Source organism: Mixophyes fleayi, chromosome 11, assembly GCF_038048845.1.
Source record: "Mixophyes fleayi isolate aMixFle1 chromosome 11, aMixFle1.hap1, whole genome shotgun sequence".
In the NCBI taxonomy this organism is placed as follows: Eukaryota; Metazoa; Chordata; class Amphibia; order Anura; family Limnodynastidae; genus Mixophyes; species Mixophyes fleayi.
Genome location: NC_134412.1, coordinates 23,224,584 through 23,244,165, shown reverse-complemented (window position 1 = coordinate 23,244,165; position 19,582 = coordinate 23,224,584). Strand labels below are relative to the sequence as shown.

General features: G+C 42.7%; 1 protein-coding gene across 5 annotated transcripts in view; it reads right to left on the bottom strand.

Moving 5' to 3' along the window:
* LOC142106999 (testicular acid phosphatase homolog) overlaps positions 1–19,582 on the bottom strand; it is a 57,553-nt gene that overhangs the window by 37,786 nt on the left and 185 nt on the right. Inside the window, exon 2 of one of the 5 annotated variants that reach the window (XM_075190102.1) lies at positions 17,507–17,625. The exons of 1 other annotated variant lie outside the window; for it this stretch is intronic. In XM_075190102.1, the coding sequence (XP_075046203.1) occupies positions 17,507–17,527 (21 nt within the window). In that variant the 5' untranslated portion in view covers positions 17,528–17,625. Of the gene's footprint in view, positions 1–11,282; positions 11,455–17,506; positions 17,875–19,582 lie in introns of those variants that run through there. 3 more of the 5 variants (XM_075190104.1, XM_075190103.1, XM_075190100.1) reach the window with 3 other exon arrangements.

The window sequence follows — 19,582 nt, the reverse complement described above, 5'->3', positions numbered from 1 at the left end:
CTTACTGACGAACTTATGCATGAAGGAAATTTAACACATTGAACAAAAATAACTTTAACCAACCAACATCCAAAAAAAACTTCCTGAAGGCAGAAGGTGTATTATTCACACACTAAATGCCTGGTGCACAAGGATGTGGAAAAAAAGCAAATCTTTCATATAAGTAAGAGCTAATCACCAACAGCAAATCTAAGTATACACACTCGGTTTTAAAGTCACAGTCCATTCATAAATACCCATTATTGTGTAACAGTGTACAATAGTGTCTAGAACGTGTAACACCAATGTGGGACTTACCAGAGTGACAAACTTCAGCGTCTTGGAAGATACGTTGAGTGAGAATCCACTGATAAATACAATGCAAACAGGCCACATGTATGAGATAGTCATATTACCCACACACTAATATCACTGGTCTGTTCCACATCACAGGTCTCACCAAATTGTCTTATTATCAACTACGTTTTATCAGTTTGGATTGGGGACGAGGGAACCACCGACAGAGACAGCAAGAAAGGTTGCTGAATGGACACAAATTGAAGCCTGTGATTAAACACTGTAGAAGTCCTGAGAATTTGCCACAAATGAAAGGTACTGATTAAGCCAAAACTAGGGAACCCTTGAAGACGGGTTAGATGTATGTTTTGAAAACCTCTGTCTAATAGCAGACTACAGAATACAGGCCATGTTGTCAACTTTGCTAAGCATCAGTGTTTTGAAAATAGCCATCCCTTGGTAGACGGATGTTTTTCGTTTAAGCACAGAGTTTAAGATTATTATTTACCCATAAGATAAAAACAGAACAAAGCCACATAAACATACAGATATAACGGAAGCCCTATATTTATGATCCGTGGTATCAGCAGTCTGCGAATTTAGCCCGTCATCAACAGACTTTGTAAACAGTATTTTTAGGGTGAGGGTATGGTATGCTAGCCTGTTGTACTAATGTAAAAAAGCAATAAATGTATATTCATTTTGTATCTTTATTTTGTTTTGCGCAGTTCGACCTGTTTGTACTGATGCGACCATAGGTTAGCACAACAAGATGACTGCAAAATGAGCAGATATTTGCTCCTTGTAAAAGTAGGACCTGGAAAGTTGCTGCAGTCCTGGGCCTGATTCTCTGCACACATGCAAACATCAGATTGTAATAAATTTGTGCACAGTTTTGTAGGTGTTCTATACAGGGGCGGTGCAAGGGTTCTCGGCGCCCTAGGCAAGCCGCCCCCGCCCGCGCCCCCCGAACACACTAAATAAAAAAAAAATTAGATTTCACTTACCTTTTCTTCCTCTAGCTGCTCCTCGCGATGCATGCTGAGAGGGAAGAGGAGGGGGGAATAACTTTATTCACACTGTCTGTCAGTGACAGACAGTGTGATACCTCAGAGGCGCCGGACAGACTATCACATGATCACTGACTGACGTCAGTGATCATGCGGACATTAAAAAACAGCGGCGGCCGCCCCGCCGCCGCTGCTGTGCATCTCTCTCGTGCCGCTGAACCGCTGACTAGATTAGAAAATCTAGTCAGCGGCGCCCTGCAGGTCCCGGCGCCCTAGGCAACTGCCTAAGGTTGCCTAATGGGAGCGCCGGGCCTGGTTCTATATGCAAACACCCGTCACTACTTTCAATAGATCACTTTCTGTGCCATTTATACATATTTCATAGCATATGTGAATATGAGTACATCTACCAAAATAAATACAAATTTAAAATGTAGGAATGTAGCGCTTGAAATAAAAGACATAGGGCCTGATTCATTAAGGAGCTTAAATTAAGAAGTTTCTTATTTAAGTCTCCTGGACAAAACCATGTTACAATGCAAGGGGTGAAAATTAGTTTTCTGTTTTGCACATAAGTTAAATACTGTCTGTTTTGTAATGTAGCACACAAATACTTGATAGCTTATTTGTACACTGAAATTGAAAGTTGATATTTGTGTGCTACATAAAAAAAACAGACAGTATTTAAGTTATGTGCAAAACAGAAAACTAATTTTCTACTTCTACTGGAGCGCGAGAGGACCGTTTGATGAAAAAAAAAACGTAGCGTTAAAAATGGAATGGAGTTAAAATGACTTAACGCGGTCTAAAAAAAACCAACTCGCTGACAATTGAATACCCCCCTAAGAGTCCAAGATTTTTGTATTGTTAATGCAGCTGACCTTACAGCTCCATTTTTATGTAAAAAAGGCTAGCGCCAGTTGATAAAAAAAATTGATATAACTAAAATATGATAAAACTAAACCATAGCTATAAATAACTTAAATTTTGATATAACTTCTGTGCTAGAAGCCAGTCCACAAGCCATTGCCAGGAGATCCTAGAAGTCCCATCTTCCTCCAAAATTAATCTAGATAGCAAATGACTCCGGTGCAGATAGACCCAAGAAAAAAAAGACAGAGTGCACTTATCTATACAATACCCACTGTATATAAAAAATTTTTTATCTTTGAGTCCATCTGCACCAGAGTTATGTGCTATCTAGATTACATCATCAGTGCCAGTAAATAAGTGAGGGAATACAATAAGAAGACATAAGGGATGTGTGGGAGCCGACAGACAAAGTACATGAAGCACATGAGACATTCTGGATACCGGGCCAAACAGGATATTTTCACTACAGCAAACAGGAAATTCCAGAGTACACACAGGGAACCACCAGTGTAATATCATCAAAGGAGGGAAAGGACAGCTCAGAAACAGGGTCGGCATGACCGGTTGCACAAGACACCATTAATCAGGCGCTATTTCCTAAGGTTCGCCTGTACACAAAGTATATCCTGACTTATAGATATGTCACGTCAAGGTACAAAATACACTGGGCCCTATGTTCATAATGTAGATAGTATATGCATACTTACCTACTTTTGCGTAGCTCTTTCTGGGAGAGGGGCGTGACTGGAGGCCGTGACGAAAATGCCGGTTTGTCGCGGGGGGCGGGGGCCAAAATGACGTGATTCACCGCAAATTGCGTCATTTAGTGGTGGCAGTAGCGGGATGCGGGAGATTTGCCAGCTCTCCCGGGAGTCTGTGAGACCGATCCGAATTTCGTGAGTCTCCCGGAATGTCCAGGAGAGTTGGCAAGTATGAGTATACGTTAGAACATAGAGCCCCAAGCAGCTGCAGTGCTTAGTTTTGGGGCAGGGGGGTGACTTATGTAAGGATTGTGTGTTAAATACAAACAGAGCTGTCGAGAGGAAACTTGGGTTCCAGTGCGACAGAGGCTTCCTGGACCCTCCACTCAAAGTGCATGCAGAGGAGGTGGCGCTAAGGGCCCACAGGGGCCCTGGGGTGTCACCCTATCCACCTTATTATAGTGTACAACCGTCAAGCTCCCAATGCAGGCCTGGGACTCCACTTATGGATCCTCGACATACAATGCAGCTCTGCTTCAACAAGGATATTACCGCACAGTAGAGGGGAGGCAGCAGAACACACACTCATTACCATATATGCGTACTGTAGCTCCGCCCTGATTCCTCCTACTGGCACTGCCCCTGTCGGTGCCAGTGGGTCTGGAAATCTCTTGGAAATACAGTAATATAAATAATTATAGGGAGATTATATACTGTCACAAGATCAGGTTAGTGGTACCGTCTCCTGGGGTAGACAGCTGCACTTCACACGCATCAGCCAAATATATTACACCAGTCCGGAGATTTGGTTCAAATAGCCTCAGCTAGTTTTATTCACTAGCATCAAAATAAACAAAACATAACAAAATCCTTGCTTGTCTGGCTTCTAACTTATACACAGGAACACCCTCTCTAACGTGAAGGACTTAGTGTCCCACAAATATAGAAGAATAGAATTTACTGGTCATAAATTGATGCATCTCTCAGGAGCCATCTGACCTCCTCCCCAGGTATTGTAAGAGTGAGGAAACAGACTCATGGATTTTTAACAACACCTAAAAAGGTGCAACTCTTGATTAGCCAGCAACTTGCTTGCTCTCTGAAAGACACAAAATGGACCTGATGAATGGAGCCCGCCCTTCTCTCTTCATTCATAACCCCAGGGAGTTTGCTGCAGATGAAACACTCTTTGGGAAGCTCCTTCCCAAGTACAAACAATCTCCCATGGGTTTAAAAACACATATAACTCGTTTCGCTGTGAATCGCATCATTTTGGCGTCATCCCCGTGACAAAATATTTCTATTGTCATAGGGGCAGGGCCAAAATGATGCGATCCGCCCCCTTCCATCCTCCCATCATACCCCCCTCTCGGAGGACAAAAACTCAATGTTGGCAAGTATGGTGCAATGTGAGACTTCTGTTCAAATGTAAGTTGTAAAGCTGTCTGTCTGTGGGGAGCTATAGTCATCTCCACTGATCTAGGTGAGCAAGTATTTGGGGCTGGGACTTTCATTCCGCTGATATTGTTAAATAAACTAGTAAGGAAAACAACAGGGTGAGTATCGGCAACCAAATTCCTGCAATTAACATCCAATGCCAAGAGCAATGGGCATTAACCAGAGCTCCCAAGTAATCTGATATTGTTACATTATAGTTGAACAGAAGTCACAGAAGTACAGTATTGTATTTGTATCACACACCGCACCAGTCTTGGGTCAATCCCAGGGCAGATATAGTTATGTAAGGTTTATCCTTAAAATCCTTCACTTTAAACATCTTGCTATTAAGTATGTTCATTATGGCCCTTGTCTTGCTGGCAGAGGTGCAGGGGGACCGGCCGGAGATGCTGGTTCCGGGAGCTGTTGCTCGGTGGTATTGACTGATCCATGTGTTGAAAGCGTGCAGGCACAGATACTATATTAGTCTTACAAACTTGTTCCCTACCTTATGCTGTGTACCAGACCAGTAGCGAAATGACCATTGGTGCAGCAGATGCAGTGCACCGAGGCCCATGGAGATAATGGGGTCCGCAGCATGGCAGATGCAGAGTGTCAGGGGTACCAGGTCCCTCCTCCCTGTCCCCCTGCACTGGGGCCCACAGCTTGCTAGTTTCGCCTCTGTACCAGACCCATGACCACAAGTTTTGGTTCCCCCTTATACTTACTATCTCTTCATCTATGCCATTAACTCTGTGTGTGCTGGATCAAGAGACATTGTTCTCAGATAATTGCTAATACTGAGACCAGTAAATCTACCAGAGTTCTTGTTCATGTTCTGAGTACCTGGCTGACCAGACCCGTGACTTGTGACTTAACTACGGTTACAGTCAGCTTCCAAACATTAACCTTTGACACTTTTCCAAGCCATCATACCATAAAGTTTACTGCAGGGTATTATCCCTCCAAAAACATACTGGTAGGTTAATTGGCTGCTATCAAAATTGACCCTAGTCTCTCTCTCTCTGTGTGTGTGTGTATATATTAGGAAATTTAGACTGTAAGCTCCAATGGGGCAGGGACTGATGTGAGTGAGTTCTCTGTACAGCGCTGCGGAATTAGTGGCGCTATATAAATAAATGATGATGATGATCCCTGTATTTAGTGCTGATCTTCTAGCACTAGCCTTATTATGGCCATTTACCACTGAAGGCCCTCAAACCTTGGTTACATCAGTTTAGGACGTCTATGGGGCATATTCAATTGTTAGCGGTTTCCGCCGTGGAAAAAGTATTACCGTTATTATGGTAATTCTAAGCCGGATTTCAGCTCGCAGCTCCCTGAGCTGAAATCCAGCGTGAAAAGTACCGTAATAACGGTATTTGCACGCACTATTATCGTAATGACAGTAATAGTGCGCGGGGCGCGTTATTTTAGGCTGTAACGCCACCAATTGAATATGCCCCTATATGTGTTGGTAAACTATCATTATCCCACTCCTGGACCCAGCACTGCCACCAGCCACAAGGGTCCATCATACATGTCATCTGCAGTGAACATTACTATTTGAAAATATGCTTTTTGGGTTAATGGTTGCGAAGGATAACACATAACAGGAACAGGCACTTTAAAATACTACAGAATTACATTTTGACCAGACAGTGGCCAGGTATATGGAAGCAGTATGTGAATAGATGCACTCTGTGTTATTTGCACAGATGGGCCTGCCCAGCAGCTAAGTGCCTCTGGAAATGATTCTCCACTGTTGACAATAATAAAACAACGTAGAACCATGCTGCTTCTGTATTTGCACAAGTGCGTCTATCTGCCCTCCAAGCACATTTTTCAGTTTCACGCCTACTCCCCGGTTCTTGGAACCGCCCCAGTAAAATCAATCTGTGCCTGGTTTTACGCACTTTGCGGATACAACTGGACTGGGTGCAACGAGTGATAACGTCACTTCTACCCCCTCCTGCTCCCCTTCAGGAACCTCCTTTATTAATATAGCATTTAAACATTAATGCTTCTTGGTTTAGAAAAATACTAACTTACTTAGTTTAGTTTCATATATATATTAACTCAAATAACATAGTAGGACATCAGTGCGGGATTGTCTTTATTACATAGGATACTTTTGTGTATTTGAATTTATGTTATGCTTTGTTGACATATAACAAGAAATGCTCTTTTGCGCAACTTCAAGGTTCAAAATGCGTCCCACTGAAAGTGTAGGTTGAGACCGATCCGGACACCCGCACAACACGGAGAGCATCCGACCAAAATGCGCCCCTAGATCTCATTTAAATCATCTTATCGTGGACATAAGATTTTGTTTTTGCATATGGGTGGGAAAGAAGTTGCATACATGCGCCTAATCCATACTCAGCAAGGAACACCCCTGATTCGCTCAGCAACTCCCGTCATCATCATCATCATCATCAACATTCAGCGCCAGCCATTTCCATAGCACTTTACAAATGAGAACAAATACAGTAAGAAAACAATACTGGGTAATACATACACGGAGGTAAGCTTACACATACTTGCCAACTTTTCCTCGTTGGCTTCAGGGAGATCCCGGGGGAGATGGGTGTACGGGGGGGTGGGGCTTGACGAATCGCATCATTTTGACCTCGCCCCTGAAACGATTGTCACAATTTTGGCCAATTACAGCCGGGGGCGGGACTAATATGACGTGATATTTGCATCATTAAGCCCCCCCGCCCCTTATCTATTGCAAAGGTGAGAACCGGGAGGTTGCCCTGCTCTCCAGGGAGGTCTCCCAGAAATGCGGGAGTCTCCCGGACATTTCGGGAGAGTAGGCAACTATGCGTTAAAGAAAAGCAGCTAATGAATCTCTTGAGACTGAAGTGTCTTTTACATTTCTGTCTCCATTACTGAAGTTATGTTGTCTTACCTGTCAGTCTTTGATTAAATCTTGGTCTCCATGAAAATGGCCACCTCCATAGGCATCAATACATGGATATAGGACACAATTTCTGAACTGTGTCATCATGCCACAGATGGCGAAGCCAACCACGTCTTGTACTGGCTCAGCATCAGGGAGAATGCCAGACTCTTCAGGGAGGGAGGGAGATCACCCCTATTTCAGGAAGTCTCCCTGACATTCAGGGAGAGTTGGCAAGTACAATCTCCCATGGGGTGGTGGAAACATTTGCAACCCGTAGACTTGGCCTTCCTCAGCCACAATTTCATGTGCTAATCCGTAAAAACAAATAACTGCATTAGCGCAAAAGTATAATCGTGACATCACAGAGCAGCATATGCAAAGCACTTGTGTAAATGAGTCTTATACCGCTTTCATACTGCCGCCCCGGCAATATCCCGGGTTTTTCAAGCCGGGTTTTTGCCGGGGCTCGGAGCGTCCCCGCTCAGAAACACCATTCATACTGCACCTCGGACCCGGGAATTTCCCGGGTTGACCCCATTCATACTGCACAAGTCTGTGCCCTGGCAATTTGTGGGAGTCATCACCAGAGCAGTTTTCATTGGCTGAAAAATGGTGATGTCATCCACCATTTCTCCTAAACTCCTTCTCGAATCTTCCACGGGCTCCCACCGATGACATCATCCTCCAGAGACAGGCAGACAGCCAATCAGCTTGTTTTCTGTGCAACCCGGGTTGAAAAACCCGGGTTGCACCATTCATAGTGCAGGCAACCCGGGTCCGACCCGGGAATTACCCCTCGATAAATCCCGGGTTGAAGACCCGGGTTTTTAGAACCGGGATTTTTGACTTGTACCATTCATACTGCACCAAGACCCGGGTCATTTGAGCTCGCCCTGGCAAAAACCCGGGATTTTGGTGCAGTATGAATGGGGTATTAGTAAGTTATGATTAAGGTTCCATGTGTTTTATTCCAGTTTGCAGCAGTCACTGCTCTCTCTGTGAACTAGTGTTCAGTGTGCATAATTCCGCCGCACTCAGCACCTTACAGAAAAGACGACCAGCCACAGAGTCCTTGAGGTCCGGATCGTTTTTGTACGGCAGAAGTTCTCCGTATTGTAAACAACGGATAATGCTACTTCTACCAGGCAGTGAGCCAAATTGAGCAGAGCTACAATACAAATGTGTAGTTAACAAACATACAATGACATCCACACTGCATTCAGATATACCACAACAGCAGATACCACTATCATTTTTTTATATGTAACAAACTAGATCACTTTACTAGAAGATATTATTTTAAAAAAAATAATTATAATAGTGGAGTGGGGTTTTTTTTTGTTTTTTTTTTACAGTGTTTCATGTTTGCTGTTTACAGTATTTTGCATACAATTATGCGTTTGGCGTTATGTTGTCCTAGTATGAAATAGGTATTTTGCAGTTGTAATGTGTGCATGTAATAGGTTTGTATATTTCAATAATACACATGCCAGACAGGGTAATCACAAACATTATTTGTTAGATAATCGTTAAAAAGGAGCTTCACACAATTGGTCTTTTCTACTGCTTCCTGGAGAGAAGAAAATAATATCTATATATTATATATTATGATATACTACTGTATTGCGGGGGAGTTCAGCTGACATCTATTGAGTGAATTTTGGAAAGATTATCACAGACTCTTATTTTTCTTTTCATTTTTTTTTTACTTTGTTGCAACAATGTTGCTGCACTTTTCCTAGTTATTAGCTGCAGAGAAGCTGATTATTTTAAATGTTGCTTTTCTATCATTAGACTGCAAGAAAAGCATTAGCAATGTTAGTCAACATTCTAACTGCCAACAAGGGGATGTCAGGCGCCGCCTCCGCACTGCCTCTATGTACGCGAGGGGGCCGCCTGTCTCGGCCAATCCACCCGTCCCGTTTCCCAGCAACGGACGCTGCCCTCCACTTCCGGGTTGCCGCACGCACATGCGCGGTCCCTCCGTACTTCCGCACGGCGGTCAGTGATAATCTGCCCACCAATGAGGAGTAACCCAGTGGAATATAAGGGAGACTCTGGCACCATTAGGGTTCCAGAGTATTGGTTTCCCTAAAGCTGGGTACACACTACAGAAATTTCGACCAACTTTTTATGCCGAGCGATTTTACATGCGATCGATGGTCCGATCGCTCGGTCCATGGACTGCATACACACTAGCCTTGTTTAGGATGATAAAGGGAAGAGCCGACGTCCCTTTAGCGACTTTTTACAGCCATGTTGTCGTGAGCAATGACTGTAATTTCGTACTCACTGTTGTGGATCGGTCGGAAGTTTATACACACTACACAACGGAAACGAGATTGGAACGAAAATATTAAACGGTACGACCAACCAAATGAGGCGACAATCGTCCATTTGGGCCGACTTTCCACCATCGTGTCACTGCACACACTGACCCGACTTTTGAATGAGCGGTCGTATGTCGGCTGGTAGAGCCGATTATTGGATGAAAACAGTGTAGTGTGTACCCACCTTTACCAGTCTTTTGCCTGCATCTGTTCCCTGTGTTTTTTCCTGACCCGGCTTATCTCTGACCTTGCATTTGGATCTCGCTTTGTACCTTATCTTCAGCTCCCGTTTCCTAAATTTGGCCTGCCTTTGACTATTCTTTGGATTCTCCTTTTGTACCTCGCTGTCCGTTGGTTCCGACCCGGTTTGATTGACTACACTTTTCTACTCTATTACTACGCTGGTGGCCGTCTTGGAGAACCGAGACCTGCGCACCCTCTGCAGCGAAGACCAAACTCCCTTGCGGGGGTCCCTGGTGAATACAAGGGGTGCGTTAGACTCTGCGCCTCCTTGCTCGGCTGTGCAAATACCAGCTAGTAACCTGAACGTGACAGGGGATATGAATAAAAATGAGTGGGCATCTTTTTTTAAATTACTGTGTACAATTTTTTTTTTTTTTTTATGCTAAGCACCTCTGTGTTCTCATATGATTTGCAAATGCCGCACCGCACTGTGGGATATATTGTCATAGTGTGTGAAATTGTATAGAATCATGTGCTACGATACTGCCTTACTGTGACATTTCACTAAAATTTTTTTATATAATAACATAAACAGACATATATGAAACAGTAATCCTGTTTGCTGTGATTTGGATGAATGTCATCTCAGAACTCACAATTAGCAGCAAATTTTGCGATATTGCAGCTAGTAACACAAATATTAAAATAGATCCCTAAGACCAACGCTGATCCTAATTTCACATGACCTGTTTAACATTAAAAAAAAATACATTATTTAAAAAAAACAAGTAGCCTCCCCCACCCCCCCAAAAAAAAAATCTTCAACCAGCCACAGTGCCAGACAGGCAAAGAGAGTATGACAGCAAACCCAGAAGTACAAATAAATATATATATATATATATATATATATATATATATATATATATATATCTATATATATATATATATCTCATGACAGAATCACTAGGGCACATACAGTGTTAAGTATACAAGTTTATATATATATGTACACACCAATATCCAATCACATACCACTAATACAGTGTGACAGGCAGAATCTACAGTGGTGATTGGAGAGAAGAGACCCTCAACTTTTCTCAAGGGGTCTCCTATGGGGAAATGAGGATTTGGGTAGGGGGCATACTTCTTCTTTTCAAAATTATTTATATATATTGCTTTAAACAGCACAGCTCCTGTGAAACTGGGACCAGTATTGGGTCTTTGGGGAGAGGGTCTGGTCTCAGAAATTCTGGTACATCATCAATAGACTGTCCCTGTTCATTGCTGCTATGTAAACAGTTGATATCAAATGTTGGGCGAATTGGCATCGATTTGACTTTACAAATCGATATTCCCGTCTGTATTTCCATGAGCTGTTATGTAAGACAATACAGAAAGTGTGGAGATGTGGAGGAAAATATGAGTGCTAAAGGCTATGGTCTATGATCTAGTGTTATACAGGCTACAGTTTAATGGTAGTGATTTCTGGAGCCTCCTGTGGGAGGTCTCTAGAATTAGCAAACCCTGTTCTTTTAAGAAAATGCCCAAAAAAATTACTCACCACAACCACAAAAGTCAGATCATCCACACTGATAGAAGAAGTTATCGAGATAAGAGGCTTGGAGAACACTAAGAGGAGCCAACAATACAAAGCTAAATCTGCCGCCATGCTGCTAGGAATCTAAGAGCTGTTGGAATGTATTTCTGTACACACAAGCGCAATCTGCTATTGATTTCTGTTTATTTTACAGAAGGAAGTATGCATCAATCTTTTCCTGGCTCTAGAGGGCTACATCCTGCTGTAGGATTGTCACCATTTGTTTGATACGCATGGTTGTATTTTATCAAGGGGTTGGTTTGTTTGTCTTGAGACATATAAACCACTTGTGATATGACAAGAGGATAATTGTGTTCCAGAGAGGTCAGATAAGCCCTGAATACACAAGTCCTCAAATTTAAAGTGTGCAGAAAGAATAAGAGTTGGGGGGGGGGGCATATCCTAGCTCAAGCAGGGGCAGATCAAGACATTTTCTTGGGGGGGTCACTTTGATTGATGAACACCCCCCCTCCCCCCATTCACTCCTAGTACGGGCGAGCTGCTTGCGGCCACACACTAAATACAGGTGCAAGGCCGCCGAGAGACAGGTAGGGGATGCTGACCAGCGGCTTCAATTGTCTTTAAAACACAATCTGAGCAGTTGGGCAGGATTCTCTGCCTGCCTCTCGGTTGCCAGGCACCTGTACTTAGTGTGCGGCCGTAAGCAGCTCAACCTTGCTAAGTGATCGCCATCTGAATCAGCTACTGAGTTTAATTGTGAGGACACTTGCCAAGATCTCCAGTACAGCGGCTTTTTACATACCTATTGTTTTCATCTTTAAGCTGGATAAAAATATGTCATTGAGGATGTATGTCACTAATTCTCGAGTTTAGTGGACTAAGGAATCTAGTGGGCTCTGCTGTGCAAGTTTTACTTGATTTTATATTGTTTTTATTGAGCTACTGTGTTAGTAATTCACAGGAGTAATGATGTATGTTGTAATGGCAAACAATATGGAGCTAACTGAAGAAATCAAAAGCAGACAGGAGAAAACAAAAACTCTGTAGTAATACTGGTATGATTAATTAGCCAGAAAGTTATCCAGTTATATGACAGTCTGAGGTAGTGCAAAATATGAACAAGGACACTGAAGATATTCTGGTGCAACTTTACACAGTCTTAGTAAACAATGTCTCTTATAACAATGCTAGTGTAGATATTCACAGAGTCCAGTCATCACTGTGAATTGATGCAGACCAGAAGACAAACAGAATCAGTACCAAGAAGTAGCAAACTTAAATGAAGCAACTTGTTAGCAGGAGTCCAATATGACCAGAACCAGTAAAACTGTCTGGTGCAGTCCAGAAGTCAGGATACAAATGAAATGCTGAAACAGGAAGCAGTGCAAGGTCAGGAACAAATGGGATAAGATGCAGGAGCCAAGATACATGCGTATCAAACGTTATTACTGGCGAGGCATAAAGGGTCTTTAAATAGTGCAGATCACCAATCAGCTATTCAAGGAAGGCACACTTACACTGCAGCTCAGACTTCATTAATAGCAAGGATGCAGGGAACAGTTCTTCAGAGGGTGACAAACCTACACAGCAGCTTAGGAGAGTTTACAAACTTAGAGACCTCTTGCTACATAAAATAGTGGATTAAGAATTGTAGCTGCTGCTGAAAGTGTGTGTGTGTGTGTGTGTGTGTGTGTGTGTGTGTGTGTGTGTGTGTGTGTGTGTGTGTGTGTCACTGTAAGGCAGAAGCATTATCAGCCGCCAATATTAAAGCAGCCGTTTCTGTGCAGCTTCCGGTAGTGTGTTGCAGTTATAATGAAGGGAGATGGTGGAGAGTGGAGACCGAAGGTGGAGCTTGGCTGAACATCGGCCATCTGTTCATCAGAGTGTCCAGAGAAAAAGATACAGCCCTAGTCCTGTGCGGATTTGGGCTCCGAGAATTCAACTCTGTGGGATTGTTGTTCTGAGGGAAGGCAGAATACTATTCACCTGCTACCCAATTCTACAGTCTGAGTCTAGGCAGTATGCTAACTCATTAGAATATCGCAGTGATGGCTTACCTGTGACACTCCAGGTGTTGTGAAACTACAAGTCCCAGCATGCTCTGCCAGCTATCAGCAAGTTATCTACTGGCAAAGTATACTGGGGCTTGTAGTTTCACAACACCTGGAGTGTCACAGGTTAGCCAACACTGCTATATCGGCTGCTCATACTTACCTTTGCGCACTCATCCCAACCATCGTGACTCATAATAAACTCATAATTAAAACAGAGTCTGAATTGAATGCTCCAACCAATATCTTACCACTGCTAGTACTCTTTAGATGAAACAGGTCAGTAAGCTGCCATAAGATATCAAACTACGTATAGAGAGGTTGGTACAGCTGGTTAGTAAGGATTGTCTGTCACATTCAGTGAGTCCAGCAGCAAAACAGAGAGGGCAACAACAATAAAAGTTGAGCTCAATGGGCCCAGCAGCTGAAGGTGTATGGTAATCCAGCAAATCCTCAAAACAAACCCATCCTTGGTAGAACATAGGCAAACCGAGAGGGGGGGGGATTCCAGGCACTGTTCATTGTTTGGTCCTCTGTGCAGACTGTTGCTTTGAGCAGCAGCGTTATCAAGCCCGTGTTCCGATGTCCTGCATCCCTTTGTGTTCCTGATTCTGGCTGCTTCCTGTTTTATTCAGTGTCTATAATTTCCCATAGCACCTTCCAGTTTTTCATTGATACAGTTTCCCCTACAGCACCAGCCGTATTCAAGTACTGATATCCAAACTTAATTCTCAGACTACTTCATCGACGTGCAAGCCTGCCATGTTGTCATTCTGTAAGCCTGTGTACTATATTCTTGCTTTAAGTATAGAGTTTACCTCCACTTCTGTCACTTTGGCTCCTGTGATATCGTGGCTGTGCTATAATTTTTTAAACTTCATCATTTTCACCTATTTTGATTCCTCTTCCAGTTAAGTAAAACACAGTGGTTTATAACACTGTTCAAATCACATGCAAAATAAGTTCTGAAGAAGAAAAAAATGATTAAAGTCTGGGTTGCTGCAAAGTATGAATGTATAGCATACGTGCCAAGTCTCCCGGAATGTCTGGGAGACTCCTAGACTCCTAAATTCTGGGCAGGTCTCCCGGGAGAGCTGGTAATTCTCCCCCGTCTGTCAACTGCACTAGTGAAGTGGGTAGATTAGAGACGGCATTATGCGATTCCCCGAGAATAGCGTCATTTTGGTCCCGCCCCCAGTGACGAACTATCTGTTTTGGGTCTTTTTACAGCTGTAAAAAGACCCAAAACAGGCATTACGTCAATGGGGGTGGAGCCGAAATGACGCGATTCACAAAGCCCCACCCTCTCTGCCCATACACCCCTCCTGACCTCCAGGAGCTCCCGGACATGACCAACATAAAGTTGGCAAGTATGATGTACAGCTGGTACAGACTACTTTCCTTAGGTACAAATGTTACTTGTTTAAAGGGACATATGGGGCTGCGTGGTTAGCACTGCTGTAACATAGAACTAGTGCCATGGGTTCCCCTTGGTTTCGTGTGGTTGGGAATTTAGAGTGTAAGCTCCACCGGGGAGGGACTGATGCAAATGATCAAACATTCTCTGTAAAGTGCTGCATATATAAAGCATACTTACCAACTTTCTGTTGGTCAAATCCGGGAGCCTGCGGAGGAGGTGGGCGTAACGGGGGGCGGGGCTCCAAAATGGCGCCAAACGCCGCGATTCACCGGGAATTTGGGACTTAATTCTGCCCACTTCACTAGGAAGTGGGCAGAATTATCCAGATGCGGGAGATTGTCACACTCGTCCGGGAGACCGGGAGACTCTCGCAAAATGCGGGAGTCTCCCGGACATTCCGGGAGAGTTGGCAAGTATGATATAAAGGGATCATACACATGGACATTGAAAACACAACACAAAAAGAGTTAATGAACTCCTGCATAGTGGACTATGTGCTCAATAAGAGTTCACATTGAAGTAAATTGTATTTTATCGAATGACCACGCTTCTGACTGCTGTAGGCAACATCAAAACTGCTGCACGGTGAACGCTTACTGTGTACCGCTCCATTCACTTATTATTTTTGGGAAGTATCTGCAACAATATTAAAGATGAGGGATAAGCGTTAAAAGAAACATCAAAGAAAGTCGCAAATAGATCAAAGGCAAGAAGAATTGTACGACTTGCTTACATCCTTGTATCATACTTCGAAACGCGGCGCATAAAAATCAGGTCACCTGTTTTCTACCTGCTTCAGCGCTACTATAAGCCTTAAGGAACATTAATTCTACAACCTTTTTTCCTATAACCAGGAAAGTGGACTGCCACAGTGCCTGGAGTCTACCTACAATTTACACAATTTTAAGTGATTACATTTTATTTTATTATCGTAAAATACGGTGGGGTCTACGATCCAAGACTGCTGCTCACAAGGTATAGCTTAGCTCAGTGTTGGCTAACCTGGGATACTCCAGGTGTTGTGAAACTACAAGTCCCAGCATGCTTTGCCAATATATATTAGCTTAATACTGGAAGGGTATGCTGGGACTTGTAGTTTCACAACACCTGGAGTGTCACAGGTCAGCCAACACTGGCTTAGCTGAATTCTCCAGCACAAAAGTAGACAGGCCAATCTGTCTACCTGTTTTCAGTCTGGCTACCTTACCTATTTTTCTATGCTCATACTTCACAACAAACAGGCCCCACTCCTGGTCCGCCCTTATGCCACGCCTCCATTTATTCACGGACCACCCACCTGGTAGGTCACATCTCATTTACTACTGAAAATCAACACTGTCTCACAAACGCAGGTTTGCCACCAGAGGGCTGTAACTAAGGTGCGAACGGGGCAACCGCTGAAAGAGGAAATCATTTCCGAGAAATTAGAATTTTAGGATAATTTGGTTAACCTTGAGGAAAGAAGTGTCGATTCTCTTTCTTGCACCATTGCCTAAAATTACAGTTACAGCTCTGTGTCACCATTAATGTATTCTTTGTACAGTGACTTTCAAGGTCACTACATACACTGTATCATCTAAAACTAAAATATATACCTTTAGAAGGTCTCACAAACAACAAAATTTGGTATGCTTATGCTATGGGGCCCCACCTCTTTGTATTACAACCTAGCCCCAGATTATGATCTGTGGGTCTAACAGCCCAGAGCTTGTATGTGATAGGGTGCCATTTTTTTTGTTTGTTTTTTTGTATTTTTTGTATGTTGCATCTTTTTTAATCATGGGTGCTATTGATTTAACGCAGGGACTGACTGTAATTTTCTAAATGTATCCATTTTTTTTTCCAAATAGGGCCCCCAACATTCCAGGATCCAGACAAGCAGCAACTAAAGAAACCTGCAGCCACAGGTGGTGAAATTGAGAAGAAAAGATAGGACACAGCAGCAGAGTCTGTGAAATGTTTTGATTCTAGTGGGACAATCCCAATTTTTGGTGACCGTTCAATGGTGTACACAACAATGCAGGTTTGTTTTCTGTAGGAGGGTGGCCTGGGCACACCCAATGATGCATAGCCACGCCCCCAATTGTATGAACACACCCATTAGCAATGTAAAAATTTTTTACATTCTCAACTATAAGGGGGCCCCATGAAGTTGTTGTACAGGGCCCTGAATTCCTTTTGGCAGTCCTGGCCATGCGTACTTGCCACTAGTACGGGCAGCAATGAATGGGTGTTAGAAGTAGCCTAACATTTCAAGAGCGCTGGGGATAAATGCAAGTGATGCAGAGTTGGTCTTTACTGTAAGGGCGGCTGCGCTTGGGAATTACTATATAAGGGGTTAATGGTAAATTTACCAACAGAATTTAAAAATGGATTTGATGACTTAAAGAAATTGTCTCTGTAGCTACAGTTACTAGAGTATATTTATGGGGATGATTCATCTGGGGAATGTATCAAAATGCCATTTTTGCAGTGAGGATTTTTTCTCACTGTGAGGATAACTTGTCACACTGGGGGTTTGTTTTTCCTTCAAATGGATAAACACAATTACAATTCATGAAAGGCTGAATGTGATGTATCCTTTTTCTAATTTACTATATAATTATATGTACATCTAAGGCTGGGTACACACTACAGAATACTACAGAGCAATGTGTTGTCTATAACGATTGTACCAATCATTGAGAAAAAAAGAAGAAGTCACGATCAGCATGCCAATTCATGTGTACACACTATACATGTTTTAAAAGATTTACCCTCAGATCTGTGCTCTTCATAACAGTCAGCTGAATAGATTGTCACTCTGTAAACTCTATGGAGATCTTGATTGTGAGTGCGTACACACTGCCGGATTCGAATGAGATTTATAATTCTGCTGAACAATCAAATGAAACGATGATCGGTACTTTGGAAAGACTATGGTTCATCGTGTAAGAATACACACTAACGCGATATTGGACCAAATGACGTTTATCGCTCGATTGACCCAATAGTCAGCTGAAAAACCTGTAGCGTGTACTTAGCCATACTCAATTTACACCCCTAATAGAACTGATGACTTTAGAGGTTCACATGATCTTGCTTTAAGGGGGACTATTTATGGAAATTGGACTAAGATGATGTTGCCCACTGCATAGTGTAGTTTAGAAAATAAAAGCAAACATATGGTTCTTTACAGATTGTATTTCTGTTAGGAGCACTTCTAATCCCTGTATATGTTCAAATCCAAAGTATTGGGTCAATAACCAGTTTGGCCACACACAGATTGCCAAGTCGGATGGATGTGGCCATTACACATGCTCATCACCTGGCACACAACCAGTCCAATCAGACGATGCATTTTTCGGCCAGTAGCAATCGATATCTCTCTGCAAGGAAAACTTTTATTACAATATAAAAATCTGGTGTCCATCTTTGGTCATTTGTAAATGCTCAGAAATATGCCATAAATTCTCGTTATTGGGTTAAGGCTCCCATCATTTTTAAACGAAAAACTAGCAAGCCCATGTGATCTAAAATTTGCTATAACTGTACAATCCAAACATTATATCCTTTTGGGTTTTAAATAAGGTTAAACAGTTATAGGAACATACCTGTCAACTCTGAACAATTTCTTGATACATTCCCTGGATTTCTATTTTAGGGCTGGGTTTTGATTGGCTTGTGTTTTGCATTTTTTTTTTACTCTGCTCTCTCCTCCAACCTACCAGAATAATTTCCATGCGGATGTGAGAGAGGCAATTACAGTGCAGCTAACACCAATTGACATACAGATATAACTACCCCCTTCTGATTGATCACCGGCAGTGACCAATCAGAAGCTGTCTACACTCAAATGTCAAGTTCTAAGCATCCTGGTGGACGTTGCTGCAACTAATGAGGATTGTAACTGGCATTACTTTTGCTGATAGCATTTTATAGGACATTACTTTTACTGATGGGCATCTTAGCAGGCATTGGCAATTTCACTGCCATGCTTGATCTTGCTAGGCATTATCACTGGCAAAATTACTCACATATCACAAGTTAATAGGTCTTATTACTAGCATATTAGATATTTTTTACATTACAAAATGTGTAGTATATCTTGTTGGGCAGTATCACTGTAATATATTACTGAAATAGGATCTTTGTGTAAATGTCAAAGATATTAGAGCACCCTGTCTAGGTCTACAAGGAAAACTAAGCAATCCATGTTATTTAAGTAATTCTCAAAAATAGAAACTAAGAGTTTATTTAATTATTGAAATGATGTTAAGCAATGCTCTGGCTTCACAGCAGAGTTTTGTCCCCCTGGAAATGTTTGATAAATGTTGGCAACTATGTAATCAGGTGTTGTGAAACTACAAGCCCCAGCATGCTTTGCCAGCTATCAGCTAGTTATCTACTGGCAAAGCATGCTGGGGCTTGTAGTTTCACAACACCTGGAGTGTCACAGGTTAGCCATCACTGATCTATACCAACCTTGTTATTTTGGGTGCATCAGGAGTCTGATTTATGGAAAAAAAAGAGCATTTTGGATTAAATATTGGCTGAGTGGGGAGCCATAATTGATTTGACATTGCAATAAATGGCTTCATGTTATAAAGTTGACTTTGGACAACCTGAGGTACTACAAGTCTAATAATGAGTGTAGGGGCATGCTGGGACTTGTAATACCCCAGCAGTTGGGGTGCCACAAGTACATACTACTTAATGCTCAGCTAGGCTGATGAGGGTAAGAGGTGGCAGAGAGCAGAGGGCTGACAGCACTGACCCCTGGCACAACCCACGTGGGCAGTAAATAACGGTGACGCAGTTTAATGTCTAGTGGTAAAGCGTCAGCGCTCCTC